The sequence below is a fragment of the Indicator indicator genome, chromosome 28 (genome assembly GCF_027791375.1).
Source record: "Indicator indicator isolate 239-I01 chromosome 28, UM_Iind_1.1, whole genome shotgun sequence".
Lineage (NCBI taxonomy): Eukaryota > Metazoa > Chordata > Aves > Piciformes > Indicatoridae > Indicator > Indicator indicator.
Genome location: NC_072037.1, coordinates 8,514,110 through 8,532,584, shown reverse-complemented (window position 1 = coordinate 8,532,584; position 18,475 = coordinate 8,514,110). Strand labels below are relative to the sequence as shown.

Here is an 18,475-nt window from a genome sequence, read left to right as displayed (position 1 = left end):
ACTCTACCAAATTACTAAATATCTAGGCTTGTGTATACTGAGAAATTAATTTATTTTGCCATTATTTTTCTTTCCAGGGAATAAGTGTTATCTTTAATGTTGCACTGGGATTATTAAAAGTGAGTATACAACATCACATCGTGTTTTATGCATCATCATGCACCATATTAAAAATGAAGATGCCTGCTACAAAAACAATACACTTTTTTGTGGAAAGCTAGCAACTTCCTGCGTGACATGTGATGTTGTCTGGAATGGCCTGTACAACACAGAGTGGGATGGTGGGGAAGTAGAAGGTTGCAGAAGTAGAAACAAATACTATTTGCAGATGGTTAAAAAGTAGTTATGTTCTTGGAGCTTTACAAAACTGTTGTTGCTTTATTGTTTCTGGGAACAATAAAGTTCTTTGCTAATGTACAATATCTGCTTTGTAGTTACTGTTTTTTCTTTCCTTGTCTCTAGACTACCAAGGATGATTTATTACTGACTGACTTTGAAGGGGCTTTAAAATTCTTCCGTGTGCAGCTGCCCAAGAGGTACCGATCAGAGGAAAATGCAAAAAAGCTGATGGAATTAGCGTGTAACATGAAGGTAAAGATGTGGTGATAGCAACTGCAAACATGTCTCTAATGGGTACAGTTTCTATCTCCGTATCTCACTTGTCCAAATGCAAATGCATTGCAGATGCTTTACAGTGAAACACAATAAAGCTCCAAGATTCTCAGAGTGATATGGGCCCATCTGGAGAACTCAGAAATGGAGTGGCTTTCTGAAAGCAGTACTCAGTGCTGCTAAAAATCAGAGTACTTGAAAAAAAGTCTTAAATGACTAATGCCTGTAATTAGTTTCTCTTAGTGCTATGTCTGCAGTTCTTCAATGAAATCTTTCTCCAGTAGTAGCTGCAAACAGGGCACTATCTTTCATCAGGAGGTGGTAAGAAGGTTTCATTTAAAACAGAGTAAATAATGCAGAGGCAATGTAATATTTCAGACAGAAAATGGCTGTTTTAAATTGTGATGCATGTGATGTTTATGTATTGCAGTAGGGAGCTCATTAAAAATTCATTGATAGATTTACAGATTTCTAGGGATGTGAAGGAATATGATTTGGCATTTAAAATTTCTTACAAGTCAAGCTACAGAGATGACCTTGAGGTATATGTATTCACTGTGTGAGGTTTTATTGTTTTATGGTGGGGAATGGATGCTGCTTTTTAAAAGGCATGTTAAGTTAATTTCCTAGTCAGGACTGTTTCACTTGCACTCTAGGTAGCTGGTGATAACAAGTTAATCTGTTATGATCTTTGTAGTCTAAAGAGGGTCTGCTTTATATGAAATTGAAGTGTTGGCTGAGTTATCTCTCGTCTAGAATTGCCACAGTTAGCTGAAGTATTTTAAGAATGCAAAAAAGCAAGATTTTTTTCCTGAGTAGCCCATAGGGGAGGTTTACAGTATTGGCTTCCTTGGCTTTTCATTTGAGTACTAGAAACAAGTGCTAAGATGCTCTGGTTGGAAGCAGAGCTCTGACATACCATACAGTGCTTGCTGTGCAGATGTTTCTGAACGTGAATCTCTTGTAAGTACCTGCTGCTCTCTGCCAGGGTATCTGGAGGCTAGCAGGCTCATCTAGACTGTCTTTTAATGAGGTTGTCAGAGCTGTTTGCCTTCTCCCACAAATCATTGATTAACTGTTCATGCAGCCAGTGTTTAGGAAATACTGATGATAATTAGACTTCAGACTTACATAACATAAAGCATGTGTCACAGTACAATGTCATCTCTGGTCTTTATAAGAGCCTTCTTTTGAACAGAGCAGAAACTCAGAAACTAGTGTCTGGTGCCTTCTGTAGCCTGGAGAGATGCTGTCCTGTAAATTAATTAATCTCAATAATTCCTGTTTTCTTAATATAATTTATTGCAAGAGCTTTGTGAGCTCTCCTATATGTTTGAACTTCCGAGGTAAAGAGTGGAGGGTTGCTTTCATTTGATTCTGGGGTTTTGGTTTTTTTGTGGTGTGTTTTTTTTTTTTTTTTTTTTTGTTTTGTTTTGTTTTGTTTTGTTTTCAGATTTCAATTGTCCCCTAAGCCAAATTTCTTAAATATAACTATGTAATGAAAGCTCAAGTCTTTGACACTGAGACCAGTTATATATAGCAAATATTTCATTGTCTCAGAGCAGAAAGTAAACTGCTTTTCTAATCAGTAAATATTGTAACTAAAGCCTTATATGGGCACTTCAGAAAAAGCCCTTAAGGTGAAGAGTTAGGAAGTTACTGATTTCTCTCTATAGATGGAATAGATGGAACTTTGATAGTTTATTTAGTGCATTTTAAGGAAGCTGGGACCCTTTCTTTGCAGTTTGATGTGGATTAATTTTTAGTCACATACAGTGGTATGGTTCAAAGTATCCTTTTCCCCTAAATTCACTAGAGGAATTCTTTGTAGCATTACACACAAGTACACTCCAGTGTGCATGCAGCTTCCCCAGTGTGTTAATATTCAATGCCATTGCTGTAGTGGCAGTACACACAACAGCATTCTGCAGAGTTCAAGCATATCTTCTATGAAAATAGTGTAGAAATTATGGAATAATCACAAATAAAGGAAGGTATTTTAGATCCCCAATTGTTCAACATTAACCACAGATTAAGACCACATGCAATGAGTGCATTTGCCTTTCATGATCCCAAATAATTCCCTCTTCCCACTGCCCAAACCCCTGTGTTCCCAGTGCTGTGTAAAGCAAGCAGGCTTCTGAGCAGTACATGGCAAAGGTGTCCACTGCCTCCTTGAGTGCCGTGTGTGTTCAGGGGCATTAAATAGGAAGTTATGGGGAAAGTGCAGTCTGTGCAGCTGTACTCTATACAGATGCTGAACACTTCTGTATCACATCCTTGTGTGTTGCCCCTGATGAGACTGCTGCATGTAATTGCTTTCTCCAACCTAAAATAGAAGTCCTTTGCTGTCAGGAGAAATCTCCGGCTCTGTATGTGGAAGTGTTTTTGAGCGGAAAAGGGCCCGATGTCAAAATAAATCATTTATAGGAAGGGAGATGTAGCTTGTGTAAGGCATTGTGATTGCAACAGCATTCTGCTGGAAAGGAGGTCAGTAAATGATCAGCTTGAGACAACACTAAATTTTTAAATTCACTCCTCAGCGTTGCTGTCAAATGTTAACAGTGCTGCTGCCTCTTGTGCCCCTGAAAACCTGTGGTGGGACTTAGGTGTTCCTTTCCTTTTTCTGTCACCATGCAAATCCAAAGGCCTTGTTGACTTCCCCAGGACATGGTTCCCACTAGGGCTCTGGTGACAATAGCAGATCTCATCAGGATCACCTCATTATTGGTATCTAAAGGCAGAACTGGCTTAATGTGCTTGGAAAAATGAAAATACAATGGTGTGCTTGCCTGCCTTCCTGCTCACATGGCTGGATACCTCACTTCTCACTTTACATAGCCTGGGATTTGTTGTGTGAAACTGAATAGTTTGGGCACTGTTTGAGCAAAGGCAGAGCAGTGAAATAATCTGCTCCAGTTACTGGCGTCATGGTCAGTAGAGGGTTAACACTCTGGGTGTTTGTCTGGAGTGCTGAGTAAGAATAACTTGTGCAGTTGTGATGTGGCTGGACTACCTCCAAATAGATTGGCTGGCATCTCCAAAAAAATGTCAGCTAAGTAGTGAAGTTTTTTTGTGCAGCTCTCACTAGAGGGAGCCTAACTACCAGTTTTCTCCAGTTTATTTCAAGTAAGGTTGTTAAAACCAGAGAACCAGTTAAAACTAAACATCTTTTCCATTCTGCCTGTCATTAATGCATGTAAAATTTGTTTAACATATTTCTCAGGCAAGGTTTTTAAAAAGCCATAGCTTTTATTTGGTTAACTGAACTGAAAGGAAAGATTCAACAGCAACTTTTAATACTAGAGATTTAATTTAGATGCATCCTGAGTTGCGTGAGAAACCCTGACAGTGCTCTTGGCATGGCCGGTGTTGTTAAACCTTTATAGCATGTGGCACAGCTGACAGGTGACAGTGGGAAAGATGCTGGTCATGATCTGTTACAGGTTCTCTTGTGATTTCTGTAGATACAGGACTTGAACACTGCACAAAATACTGAATTCAGCACTACCTTCCTCTCCCTTCTCGCAGAAGGGGAAACTGGGACCCTCAGAGAGTCACTTTCCTAGCGTTGTATGTCAGAGCCGAGGACAGAATTCCAGCCTTCAAATTCCAGAGCAGCAGAGGACAGCATACATGCGTCTGAGTCGTTGCTGCTCACTGAGACACCTAAGCAGTCCTGGGACTGGACTGTTTTCTGCTGAGCTTGAGTGACACTAGCAGAAATGTCAGCTGAGCCTGCACTTGCCCTTTCAGCTCACGCAGGCTCATGTAAAGTAAACCAAATACTTCTGCGTGATGATAAATGTTACAGCTGAAAAAGCAGCTGAAGAAATCTCAGCATCATATTCAAAAATTGAACACATCTTGTGGGTTTCCAGGCAAAGGCCTCTGCAGCATTTGGAGAATGAAGTAGCTGTGCAGCACCAAGGAGAACTCAGGTGGCATGCTCCTGAAGATGCCTTTCCAAAACTTTTCCATGTTCCACAAAAGGATAAGAGGGAAGGTTGCATCTGTCATTATACTGAGTGGAATAGAAGTTTTAATCGTCTCTAAGGGTGCAATGCTCAAAACTGAGAGAAGATATTAGCTGTTCGGTGTGGAAGGCAGGAGTTGCCTAAAGCTTGTACTGTAACCCTTCGTGAGTTGTGTTCTTTTGTTGATGTTCTGGGCAGGAACTAACGGACTGCTTTAATTTAGATTAGCCAGAAGAAGCTGAAGAAATACGAAAAGGAATATCATACCATGAGAGAGCAGCAAGCTCAACAGGAGGACCCTATAGAAAGATATGAGGTAACACTTACCTATTCCCATCTGAATTAACACACAGTGCAGGAAGTGCTTACTTTGACTTCTTTGAGCTGATTTTGTTTTGTGACCACTTTGGATGCATCAAGAGAGGCAGCTGCATGAACACAAAGTGAATCTCTCTTATATTGGCAATGTTAACCAGGGTGGGGTTGTAGAGAGCTTGGCTTCACAATGAAAAAAGGAATAGTATGAATTTATATTTGGGCCTATTTCACTAGGGCCTGCTTACAGCACTTGTGTAATGTGCTGACTGCCACAAACACAAAGAAAATGCCTAATTGATTTTAACTCTTCAAGTGATGTATTTTACAATAAATATATAATTTAATAAATATTTTCTTTATCAAGTAAATATAAGAATGAATTTTTTATGTGCAGTTATGTATGTGTATATGTAACACAATAACACCCGTACCTACATTTTTATATTTTAAACTGAAGGATTTTATGTAAACTTTCTTTAATATCTATATGCTGGGAGCTGAAAAAGGAGGTAGAAAATAGAGTGGTTTTCCTAGGACCCTCCTCTGTCACTCATCTCCAGCATGCAATTGTCTATTGAGCCAAAAAAAATTAGTACTTGTATTACCTCCTGGCAAGGTATTGATGGCAAAATGCTTCCCATGTTATTGCAGTCTTTAAAAACCTTTCTGTAGCTCAACAGGTACCAGCTGAGCAGAGTTGTTTATTTGTGGTTTCTTCTTGAGTCTGATATTTTATTTATTTTATATTTACAATATGGTAAGCTAGTTTTATCCTCATTTCACACAGGTAGTGTTGTCCTTACATACCTAAGCCATAGAGTAGGCAGTTGTGTTTTGACACAGTAAGCATTGTGTTTTATAGACAAACACCTGGGAAGACCTTTTTCTTGATTTCTTTTGTCTCCCACAGCGTGAGAACCGGCGCCTGCAAGAAGCAAACATGAGGCTTGAGCAAGAAAATGATGATCTTGCACATGAACTGGTGACCAGCAAGATTGCCCTGCGAAAAGATTTAGATAATGTAAGACATGTCTTTATGATGTCTAGTGGAGACAAGGTACCAGGGCTAATTCCTCATGACTCCTTCAACTGGACAAGAGAATACACAGAGCATTTTTGTATTTAAGTGGGGTAGGATTCTTTCCTCCATGCCCTGTTGCAGACTGATGATCTATAGGCCTGTGTCATTGGTCCGTGCGGACTGGGACTGCTGACTGAAATTCTGATTACTCTGAAAAGCATTCAGAATAAATTGAGAGAGTGGAGAGGTTCTGTGTAGTTGCTTTTTTCTCTATATTGAAAGTCTAGCAGGAGCTAAGTCTTTGAATTGTTGCAAAGATGATAACATGGATGCTGCACAGTTTTCCTTCAACTGATATTCATATGAATAAGATTCCATAGCACACAGGCTTTTGCAAAGTGCCTAATAACCTTGAAAGCCTGACTCTGGCTCTCAGTGGAATCAGATTCTCAGCTACCTTAGGCACTTCTGAAAATGTTATTGTGGCTTCCTTATGGCTTGTTGAAATCTGCCCATGTAAACTCATCTTCTCGGATTGTTTCCCATATCAGTAGAGCTCTCTCAGGAGGAAACCTTTGGGTTCTCTTTGTGTTATAGGATTATTTCTTTAAGCTTCCTGTCCCATTCCCTTCTTTACATGCTCATGCTTGGGAGATTTTGTTAGGATAAGCTTTTTATTACAGGGCATGCAGAGGCAGAAAGATACCGGCGTTTGCAGTGCACACGGTGGGCTAGAACCATTTATTCTGTCTGCTCGGGGAGATGAGGGGAAGAGTTCAAGTGCTTGTGTTTTGCCATTCTTGTTCTGCACGGAGATAAGTGCATTTCTGAAATCTCAAAGGAAAATGACTTTTTAAAATCATACAGTGCAGGAGTTGACAGGCTTGAAAATGTTTCATCTTATCTGCTTCAGAGACTTTAAGGTTTCCCACGGTCTCCTGGAAATTTTCTGTTGGAAAAATGCTCGTAGCAAATGTTGATGCTAATGGGTGAATGTTGCTCTTAATGAGGTTTAGTTTATGACTTTCAGGTTTGTTACATCTACTGCTCTTTAGTGTTAAAATCATAGAAGTATGTTCTAGAAGAAGGCTTTTCACTTCCAGTTGCCTCTGCTTTCTCATTAAAGACAGCTCACAGGAGGCTATGCAGACTGGCCACAGGTTGCACTCAGGGTGGGCTCCAACAAAAAAAAATGTACTGAGGAGGCTTTTTATATTAGATATTAACTGTTGTTTGTGGCTGCTTGAGCCTGTGTGAGACAGTTAATGCTTTTACATTGATTCGTTTAAATGGAGAGCTGGGAGAGGAACAAAATTAAGCAAAATCTTTGAGATACCTCATTGGATATAAAGTAGTCATGCCTTCAAAGATGGTAAACGATGTTGGCAGCATTTGGGTTATCCCCCAGGTGGAGATAGGTAGGTTTGATCCTGCTTCAGGACCTTGATTAATTCTTGTAAATGGATTCTGAAATGATAAGTTTCATTCTACCAGCCAGATGTTCTGAAAGAAAAGTACCAAAGGACATTGTTTAATGCACCTTTTCTATTACATTCATGTCACAAATCTTGCAGCCTAAAAGATCAAAGCAAAACATTTGGAAATACAATAATTTCCTTAATATTCTTTGCACTAGACCAGAAAATAGGCTTCATTTTTCTACTGTTGTTGAGCTCCCACATCCCAGTTTTCTTTAACTTTAAAACAGCTTAAAACCCACATATAATGAAAAGATGTTCTCTTTGCCTTTGCCATCTGTTTTAAAGGATCAGCAGGACTTTAAGGGACTAAAATCCACTTTTTGATTTTCTTCCTTTGAAGAGAATCAGTACAGCTACTTCCTGAAGATTTTTTTATATCAGTTGAGTTATTGATCTATTTTTATGTAGAATTCATACACCTATTGGAAAGTACTGCATTGCTATGTGCAAGCCAGGAAAAGGTGTCCTAATTCAGCAGAGAGTTTTTAGTGGTTTCTAAAGAGCCTGAGACTTTTCAACAATACATTGTCATTCTTACACTGTAAAAAAGAATTGTCTGGTTTCTGGTGGGACATCTCTCTTCTTATGGCAGAAAGGAGAGAGAGGGGTCTGACTCATGTTTGCTTTGGTAGCTAAGTGTTTTCAGGCAGTGTTTTCTGGGTGGTATAATAAAGGTGCAGTTGCATCCATTATAGGTGCCAGAGTTCTGGGAGGTTTTGGAATGTTCTAGAGACATTTTTCATTAATTCTGTTTTCATTGCAAAGTTGAGTTTTTGCAAATTGAACTTACACCTGAACTGGTTATAATCTTTCATTGGTCTTGCACATTGTGAGCTGTTCTGTGCCTTTGGTTGTCTTCAGAATGTATTGGTCAACTTCCAGTAAGGATGAGAAAACAAAGCTTACTTCTGTTACTGGATTTCTTTGGAGCAATCTCTTGCTAAAACTAATCACAGAATTCAAGGAGGAGTTTTGGAGCAATGGAGTGTAGGAGTACAATTCATTAACTTCCATTTGCTGCTGCTCTGCCATTGCAAATGGTGATGTTAGAAAAATAATGTTCCTGATGAAGTTTTATTGTTACTAATGCCAACGATCAGACACTTATTAATAGGAATGAAAAGACTGCAGGCTTGGCTGTGCCATCTTGGAGCCTGTGTCCGTGGCTGTCCAGCAGTTACCAGCACAGCAAGAAAGGCTTCAGTGCTTTCTGCATGACACAGGTTTCTTCAGTGCTTCCTCCACTGTTTGTGTTTCAGGCAGAGGAGAAGGCAGATGCTCTGAATAAGGAACTGCTGATGACCAAACAGAAGTTGATTGATGCAGAAGAAGAAAAGAGGCGCCTGGAAGACGAATCAGCTCAGGTTGGGGCATTTCTCTCATTTTCTTACTTCTGTGCAGTACAGAAATCTTCTTTTAAAAAGCAAACCAAGACAAACCCCAAAGTCACAAGTGTGGGAAAGGCTTAATGTTCTAAATCACATTCGTTCCTCTTGTGTAGTGTAAAGGATGTCAGCAAAGCAGATTCTTCACTTTCCTGCCAGGTGCTTCACAGGGTAGTGATTTTTTTAACTTCAAATCACAGAGGCACAGACTGTGCCCGAGATTGCTGCACAGAGGGGCAGGACAGGACTTCAGCTGTTTGCACTTGATTTTAATGCTTTCTTCTCTTAGGTAGTCAGTTTTTCTAACAGTGATGGCCACCAACATCCAGCTTTTCCTTCTCTGCATGGAGCTGAGCTAGACCATTGTTCCCTGCTGTCGGGTATAGCAGTGAGGTTAAGCAGGAGGAGGAAATACCACCTGGTTATTTTCCAGACTCTACAAATAAATACATTCTTTACTTTTTCTTTTCTGCAGCTGAAGGAAATGTGTCGTAGGGAACTAGATAAGGCAGAGTCAGAGATCAAAAAGAACAGCTCTATTATTGGTGACTACAAACAGGTAAGTGGTTTGCTACCAAATTGCAAGACTTTCTCAGGTACTGTAAGAGATTTTGGGGATAAAATGTAATCTATGCCATGCATTTCAGGAGGCATTTTAGCTGTTTTCAATGGGAGGCTTGTGGTTGGTTTTGCTTTTTCTTTTGTTGAGGTCCTGTTGCTAGGTGGTCAGTTCTGTTTGTCCCTGTTGCAGGTATTTGTAGGTCATCAGTCACCACAGCCTCAGTTACAGCCTAACAGTGTTCAGATGGGCTCTTGTGTATCAAAGGTTCACTTAATTCCAAAGAAATGGTCTCTCCCAGCTTCTGTTCTTCAATCAAATGGTAACTGCAGTTAGGAAATAAAAAAGGTGCCTTTTTCCATTCAAAGATTTTTTTGCATTGGAATTCAAGCTCCTGACTGTAAATATCAAGGGAGCAAATTCATATCTCTCTCTGGTGGGCCCACAACCTCCAGAGCATTCTTAAGTCTGCATCACGCAGGTTTCAAGAAATGAACTGCGTTTTTTACTCCTCTGGCTGTCTTGCTTGTTTTAAGCCAAAGGCAAGAAAAAGAGCCCTGCTAGTGCTAACCCTTTCTGGTTTCTTTAGTTGAAACTGCCCTTTTTCCTGTGGGCAGAGAATAATCTGTAGAGAGTGAGAGTATTTACAAGGAGATAACTTAATGCAGCATCCCAATTTTCCTGACTTTCTAAGAGCCCTCAGACTATCCATGTTAATATTCCTGTAGCATTTCTTTGTGCTTTAGCATTCATTTGGGAGAGAATTTACATTTTAAAATGGTCTGGTAACATAATTTTGCTTGTCAGATTTGTTCCCAGCTGAGTGAGCGACTGGAAAAGCAACAAACAGCAAATAAAGCTGAAATTGAGAAAATACGGGTAAGAAACCAGATAGATTCACATTCTACAGTGTTTAAATCTCTTAGCAAAATTGTAACAGAAAGCACATATTTATTGCTGAAATGGTAGCAGAGAGTTCCTTAGTGACTTACAGTTTGGGAAAGAAGGCCGTAAGGGGGACATCTTGGAGAAGGGATGAGTAACTGTCAGCCCTCTGCTATGCTTTATTAGTTACATACATAATCCTGGGCAATAAGAACTGTTAATTTTTGTTTTGAGAGGTCTTTTTTGGGGGGGATTTCTCTATCTTTTACCATGAAGTAACATATAGGCAGTACAGAGCCAGTTATTGTAGCAGTGGAGTGTTACCAAAAATACAGCAGTGTTTTCCACAGCCCAGAAATCTGAGGGTGGCAGAAGTTCCTGCTTGGCTGTGCTTCCCCAAAAGTTCCTGGGTTTGTAGGTCATTAGTTGTCCCTCTTGTCTTGTGCTGCTCTTCCAGAGCAGGGGCAGGGAAAGGCTTTGATCATGTCACCAGCATTTCAATGCAAGCATTCACAATCAGGTATTTATTTTAGCAAAAAGTGGATGACTGCGAGCATTGCCGGGAGTTCTTCAATAAAGAAGGACGGGTGAAGGTTGCTACTTCTGCCAAGGATGGTTCAGATGAGGACACAGATGAGGAGAAGGAAACACTGAAAAACCAGCTGAGAGAAATGGAGCTTGAGCTAGCCCAGACCAAGCTGCAGCTTGTGGAGGCGGAATGTAAAATACAGGTAATGCTTTGAAGGTTCATTTTGTAGTCTGCTTGGTATGTCTGCATTCCTATAAAAATGTGTGTTGTAGAAGGATTGGAACAGATCCTGTTGGTTGAAGCTGTAACCTGCTATTTCCTGCATGGGTTATTTAACCAAATATTGGGTCTGAAACTTTATGTCTGCAGACAGAACAATTGACATCATATGAACTGTATTTACTAGCTACTACAACTTCCAGGCATCTGCCTGGCTGCAGTGCAGCACTCACTGTCTGATCTTCTCTGCAGCTTCTTGGAAGGAATCCAAGTTCTGACAAAGCACTGAATCATGCATTTCTTTATCTCACAGTCAATGTTAAATGAAGAAGTAACATGACAAATGTTAGACATGTTTCTTAAAACACGATTGGAAAGCATTCCAGGTATTTGAGGTAAAATGTTACAACATTGTTCTTGCACCCTAAAACCAGGGCTTATTGTTCAGAGAAAGGTAAAAATCAGTTTTAGAAAGCCCATTTCCTGTGGGGATAGCTCTTTCTCTGATGGGAAAGAATTAAAGGGTTTGGAAGAACTGAAGAAAGCTGAATGTTTTCCTCAAGGCAGTGACACAAATCTTGGTTTGCATTTCAAAGCTTTTTTTTTTTTCCCCTCCTGTTTTATCCGCTTGTTTTGCTACTTTTAATACATATAAGACTCGTTAAACTTCTCAAGTGGCCAAGAGATTGTAGATGTCCTCACACCTTCTAAGTTTAACTCATATAACCTTGTGCTGTGAGTGCATAACCAATGAATGAAATTACTCTTCTGTTTGCAGGATTTGGAGCACCATTTGGGTCTGGCCTTGAATGAAGTACAAGCTGCAAAGAAAACGTGGTTCAACAGAACAATAAGCTCTATAAAAACAGTGACTGGAGTCCAAGGAAAAGAGTCTTGTTGAAAAGGAGTTCTGTCAAACACACCTTCTTAACACACCTTTTGTTGCCTTCCTTGGCCAGATGTTTAATTCTGTGACATGAGAGGACCAGAATGTAAATAAAATAGAAACACAGCATGTCAGGATTTCAATAGGTCAGTGATAAAGAGGATGGAAACACAAGAAAGGTTTTATTGCTAGACATGGGATCTTCATACTACTGATATTTAACAGGTGATGTAGCTAGGTTGAAGCTCTTCAGAGAAACACTCCATTCTGCGGTCTGGCTGGAGGCTTTTCACAGACTAGGTACGAGAACTTAACCAAACCCTAATTGTTAAGTTTACATACGATAGGTTTTTTTACAGTTATAACCTTTTTTAATATTTTATTTGAAAGGAAAAGTGTCACTAACAAAGGAATAAAAAAAAGAAAAACAAAAAATGAAAAATGAAAAAAAAAAGGAAAAAGAAAAAAAGAAAAAAAAAAAGAAAAAACAAACAACAAAAAAGACAACTCTAGCAAGAACTACATCAGTGCCAGAAAACAGTCCTCAGAGGTAGGATATAGAGTAGGAGGTGACACATTTTGCTTTATGAATGGGGATGATTTCAGCATTCCTGTCGAGCAACCCCACTTTGTTTTAGTAGATGCAGCATCCATCTCTCTGTGTTTGGCATTTCTTTCTGTTACTAATCAATTCTATGCAATTCTGGGCTTTTTTTGGCATGGGCTGCCAAACAAATTCACAACCTGAGGCTGGGAACTTGTCTAAGTGCTAGACAAGAATAATCAGAATCCTTGGCAAATTTCTGTTTCACTCCTGTGTCATATTGTTTGATCCACATATCAATAGCGTTAAAATCCCCAGTGCCAGGACTGCTAAAAAGTACTCAATATGTGGTTGGTCTGACATTTAATTGAGTCTTTTCATTTGTTATTTTTTGGTTTTTTTCTGTCCGTTTGTTTTGGTTTTGTTTGTTTGTTTTTACCCAGCTGTAGCAGGCCTTCTGTGAAGCTCTGAGAAAGCTTCCAGGGTTTAGTTTTGCACATAGGTATGAATGGGACAAAGAAACAATAAACTGAGATATATATGAAGCAAAAGTCACTGTGTGAATGTTAACTGCCAGAGCATCTCTAGCTGTCCAACTTGCTTCTCTGGTAACATGTTCAGAGGTTGTGTAGGTCATTTTTCATGCTCGATGCAGTTGCACTAATAGGTGCTAAACATGCTTGGATTTCTTCTTCATTGGATTGTCTTGAGTTCTCACAAGAAAGCTGTAGAATGGAGTTTTGCACCTTGTAATTTTTTTTTAATTTATAATGGTTTGTGTTATGCTGAAGTATCTATTGCATCAGTGGATAAATTTTGTGTGCAGTGTGAGTATAAGCTGGTAACAATAAGAGGCACTGGTTTGTATATAAAGATACTTGGTTTATTTTGTATTTCTACCTTTTTCTTGTTTACTGTACTAATGCTAGCTAATGTACTCTGTAACTACAGAATAGAACATGCTATGTCCAAGCTTTTTTCCTTAACTGTATACATTATCTCTATTGTTTAATACCAAAAACAAACAAAAAAATTTATTGTAACTCCATCAATATTAGATGCGTGGACATTGTGGTAGCATAGTTGCAGTGTGTATACTTTATGAATTGAAATATAAACTAGTAAAATTGTATAACTATTTTGTGGTTACATTTAATTTGAACAGAAAAATTATTAAATATTTCACAATAGAAAAATAATTCGCTTCTTAGGAGCAGTAGCATCCACAAGCTTCTCTCTAGTCATGCTGCAAAGGGCTTTGCTAAAAAAGTCTGTGTATTCTAAGTGTTGCCAGGACTGCTTTATGTAATAAAACCTAGGGTTTGTTTTAAAAAAGAAACTGCAAAAATGACCTTCATAGAATCACAGAATTGTCAGGGCTGGAAGGCACCTCAACAATCATCTAGTTCCAACCTGCCTGCCATGGGTGGGGACACCTCACACTAGATCAGGTTGCTCAGAGCCCCATACAGCCTGGCCTTAAAAACTTCCAGGGATGAGGCTTCCACCCTCTCTGTGCGCAGCCTGTTCCAGTGTCTCACCATCCTCGTGGTGAAGAACTTCTTCCTAACATTGAATAGGAATCTACACACTTCTAGACCTTGTGAGGCTTGAGCCTTGTGCCTCAGGAGTTCTCAGACATGTCCACTTTAGAACTCTTTTTCCTTTAGATTTTTTGTGGGGTTTTTTTTGTTTGTTTGTTTGTGGTTTTTTTTTTTGGTTTCTGTGGCCCTCCAAATTCTGCTTGGATCTGCAAAAATAAATGTAGACTAGCTCTGCTTATCATCATCAGTAACCAATTCTGTGGGGTCAAGTATTGTTCATATCATCTTCAGTAGCATTTTTGAGTCATAGCTGAATGTTAGGGTTTAGCTGTGCAACTGGATGACTGCGCTAATTGGGTCACAGTACAGTGCAGGCTCCCCTAGCTCTGTGTGTTCTGCAGAGATAACAAGGAGTAAAAATGTATTTTTTTGTCACCAGAAAGACTAAAGGTGACTTGGAAAGCAGCCCTGTTCTAGGAAGCTGTTATCACACTGTCACTTTTTCTACCCATACTTCTGCTTTAAGAGACTGGCATTATGAGGTTGTGCATAGCCTTTGCTGCTGTGTCTTTCACAGAGGTGCATCCCTTGGTAGCTTTAGCTCTGCGGCTTCTCAATAATTACAACTTTAGGAGCAAATTTGAAGGTAAATAGGGGAGAGAAAAAAGAATGCAAAGCTCTTTATCCACTCGTCTTCCCCAAAGGGACTGGGAAATAGTACTTTCCTCTTTCCTTCAAACATGAGGTTCTTAAAGTAAGAAAAGTTGCTTTATTGTTCAGATCCCTTCCACTTTCTAAGTAAATATTACCTCAACATATACTGAGGTACATACATTATGAGAAACTAATTCACAGCATTTTATACAAAACATTTTATAGCCAGTTTCCAGTCATTTTGGATTGTTTTAGATACCTTCCTGACAGGTTTTGATGCTTGAAAATAACTACCAATGTATTTCACATCTGACTCCATCTAAAATATCCACAGCTAAAAGAGAAAAATGGATCCTGTGCTGAGTTGCTCATCTTTTGAAGTGCAATTACACGTGAAAAACAAGGAAGCAGATCATTTTAAAGATGAGGAAGATGAATTTGCAGATGTTCAAGACTAGGAAATACACAAGGTAAAAAAGACATTGTGTAAAAGCACAAGTGTTTTACAGACCTGTAAAAGGAACATATGTGTTTGGTAGCATTTTTGGCAGTAATGATATGGTTAGTTATTTGCTTGTAGTCAATCACCTTTCTGTTCACATATGCCTCTCAGCTGGCTTTGTGCAGTGAACTCAAGATAAGTGCCACTCTGCTGATGCTGGGTTTTAAGTCTCAAGTGCTCCAGGCTCCAACTTCCTAATGCTTTGCGTGTTTGTGCTGTATCATTAAGTTCCTGTGGTCTCATCGTGTGGTAGTTCTAGTGTTATGATCTCATTTGGTTGCAGAGCTTCTTGGCTGCTCAGGGTCTGCAACTAGCGGTGAATAGTCAAGATCTATCAGAAAGTTTTACCTTTAAGCATTGCTGGTAAACCTTCTTGAAATTTATATAACCACCTCCCTGACTTTTTTTAGCTGCCCTTCTTATCCACGGCAGTTCCTGTTATCAAGAGGAGGATTTCACTCCATCTGTTCAACAGCTTGGCTTGCGTTCATCCAGCCTAACTTTAGACACTTTGGAGGTGCCTAATGTAAGAGCTTAATCCGGAGAGGTTTTCAGCCTTCAGCAGGAGAGGGGATGGCACTGCAGGGCTCCTGGCTTATCCCAGCCACGAGCCTGGTACCCTGGTTGAACAAGGAAGATTCTGTGAGCCAACTAACTAAACTGAAGTGCCTTCTTAAACAAAAACAATAATGGAAATGCAGTGTCTGTGCTTTTGCTTTCTGGTTTACATTATCCTATTTTCTGGGAGAAGAGACCAACATCAGCCTCACTCCAACTTCCTTTCAGGTAGTTGTAGACAGCAATAAGATCTCCCCTCAGCCTTCTCTTTAGACTAAACAACCCCAGCTCACTCAGCCACTCCTTGTAGAATGCCCTCCAAACACCTTGACAGACTCATTGCTCTTCCCTGGACACACTTCAGGACCTCAGTGTGTGTCTTTTTTTTTTTTTTTTTTTTTTTTTGTTATCCCCCACAGCAGTGGCCAGGTTGAGTTCTATCTGGGCTTTTGCCTTTCTGATGTTCTCTCTGCATGTGACCTAACCAGATGCCTGTACTCTTCTTGAGTTGCCTGCCCCTCTTTCCAAAGGTGGTAAAATTTCCTTTTACCCTGAGCCCCTGCCACTGAAGGTATTGAAGATGGCAGGACAGCAAGGGCTGTGTGGGAAGTGTGAATTTTTTTTTTTAAATTTGCATAGATTTAAATGTTGTTTTTTTTTTTTTAAATTTTGTACACAGCTCCATAGGCCACTCAGGTTGAAGATGGTGGTAAATTACCTTCCTCTGTGGCATGAGCACCTGATATTCTGGGGAGATAATTTACATGCCAGCTTGTCACAGTCATAGACAGGTTTGTTCATTTCTTGTGCCAGCTTTGCTGAGAGGTGAATTGAGGCCTCCTGAAGTGGAAAGCTTTGAAATAGGATGTGAGAACTAATAAAGCACTACGTGCTTGAACCGTTTGATCTATAATGTGCTGAGTGGTTGCCTTGTACTGTTCTGCCCATGGAGACCCTGCACAACAAGAAGCCAATCAAATCACTAACTGCTGAGCAAGTTAAGGCAGTTCATGGTTTCCTCCTCCCTGTTATAGGCCCTGCTGCATATTGGTTGTATTCTGATGCTGGAACTGGAAGGACAGAAAGCTTGAATAAGGAAAAACAAATTCCACTTTTGTAAATCTTACAGTCACTGAGGAATGCATGTGTAGATGTGTAAAAGGAAGTTAGTTCTGTGCAGTAGATAATGGGTGTAGAAAAAATCACTCTAGCTTTTGTGTTTACATCTGAAATGCAGACAAATATATTTATATAGGGACAAAACTGTTGTAAAGAGAGCTTTTCTAGGTTTTGTTCCCAAAGTAACAGGAGGGAGGAGAATATGATTTATCTGATCTCCCCCTTAGGACTGCAGAAGCAGTTTGCTAACCAATTTTGTGAAATAGCGTGTGGTTTTAATTGAGTAATTATGTTACAGGGTTTGCCCAAATTGGCATAAATGAAATTGCTGCAGATGGCACTGTAAAAGTCCTGGACCCTGCAAGATTTCTAAAGAGCAGTGTTAAATAGCAAGGTTCTTAACAAATCATCTTTGTTGAATAATCTTTTAATGTTGAATTATAAACGTTCTCTATCCTTTCAGGGAGATGAACTCTATTTCAATAAAATTCAGCAATTAGGTAATTGAAACAATGAACTAATAAAGACAGAATCTGTCAGGATGCCAAATAACATCCAGTCAGAACGGCAGATTTCGAGATAATATTTCTCTTTGTGCTGTCTTATCCTTACTCATGTATTATTGAGTTTGTTTGGCATGTCTTATTAATTCTATGTATGTCAGAGAAGAGGGAAAGAAAGAAAACGCTTGCAGGTTCTTTCTTGCAGGTGCATTTCTCACACTATACTTTTCATTTATTCGTTGGGGCTTTTTGCCTTAGGATACTCAAATGTGTGCTGGATTTGCATGTGAAGTGAGCACACTGGTTTAGTTACAGTGTTGCAGAGGCTGTGTGATGAAAGTAATGTTTTTTAGGAAGGTTCTACAGCGCTTTTGATGGAATCATAGCCACTCTGGACTCTTGAGCTCCAGAAGGTGCAGAAGAGCTGAAACTTGCAGGTTGCCAACTAAGAGCAGAAGCCCTCATCTTGGAAAGTGCACAGTTAGTGTGTACCATGAATACATCAAGGTCATGTGTTTAAGCTCCCTGCTGTGAGCATCTGTTAATGCACAGGGTGGCCCTAGAGCCACAGTCATAAATGAATTTTAGGAGGTGACACTAGAACAACCTGTGAGGGGTTTTCTAATCTGTCTGGCTGGTTATCCCATGTAGGGAACAGAAAACTGCTGTGCAGATTTTATTCCATTCCTCTGCCTTAGAAAAGGCAGTGAAATACTTGCAGAGATGAGAATGAGTGCTGTGCCACTATCAGCTTTCATGATGTGAGCAAAGAGGTTTTATCAGTTCTTTTAAGAGTACCACAGTAAACCACTGTGATTTTGAGACATTTCTTGGCTGACAAGAAAAGAGAGGACTGACTTAATATCTTCTGTGCCCTGAAGGCTTATGCTACTTTAGAAAGTGGTTTTATGGTAATTCAGTACTGGTGGACTGGAGCGAATGGATGGGAAAGAGGAGGAGGATGAAGGATTTTTGCTTACAGAGTAGCATACACCCAAGTTCTTCACCTGCCCAGGGCATGGTAGGACTGCTGCATAATTCCACAAGAAGCTCTCCTCCAGCATAGAGGGGAAAGGATAGTATGACTACGAGCTGACGACTGTGCGTCTCCCGAAGGTGGTTTTTAGCATAGTACAGTGAAAAACCCAGCGTGCCAGAGGGGCTGTGGAAGCCTCTGCC

General features: G+C 39.8%; 1 protein-coding gene across 1 annotated transcript in view; it reads left to right on the top strand.

Moving 5' to 3' along the window:
- The window catches only part of RABGAP1 (RAB GTPase activating protein 1), a 63,066-nt gene extending 50,836 nt beyond the window's left edge, over positions 1-12,230 (top strand). Inside the window, exons 17-25 of the mRNA XM_054393520.1 lie at positions 78-119; positions 463-591; positions 4,813-4,905; positions 5,818-5,928; positions 8,669-8,773; positions 9,270-9,353; positions 10,161-10,232; positions 10,772-10,969; positions 11,765-12,230. Coding sequence (XP_054249495.1) covers positions 78-119; positions 463-591; positions 4,813-4,905; positions 5,818-5,928; positions 8,669-8,773; positions 9,270-9,353; positions 10,161-10,232; positions 10,772-10,969; positions 11,765-11,887 — 957 coding nt within the window. The 3' untranslated portion in view covers positions 11,888-12,230. The remainder of the gene's footprint in view (positions 1-77; positions 120-462; positions 592-4,812; positions 4,906-5,817; positions 5,929-8,668; positions 8,774-9,269; positions 9,354-10,160; positions 10,233-10,771; positions 10,970-11,764) is intronic.
- Positions 12,231-18,475: the final 6,245 nt, after the last annotated feature.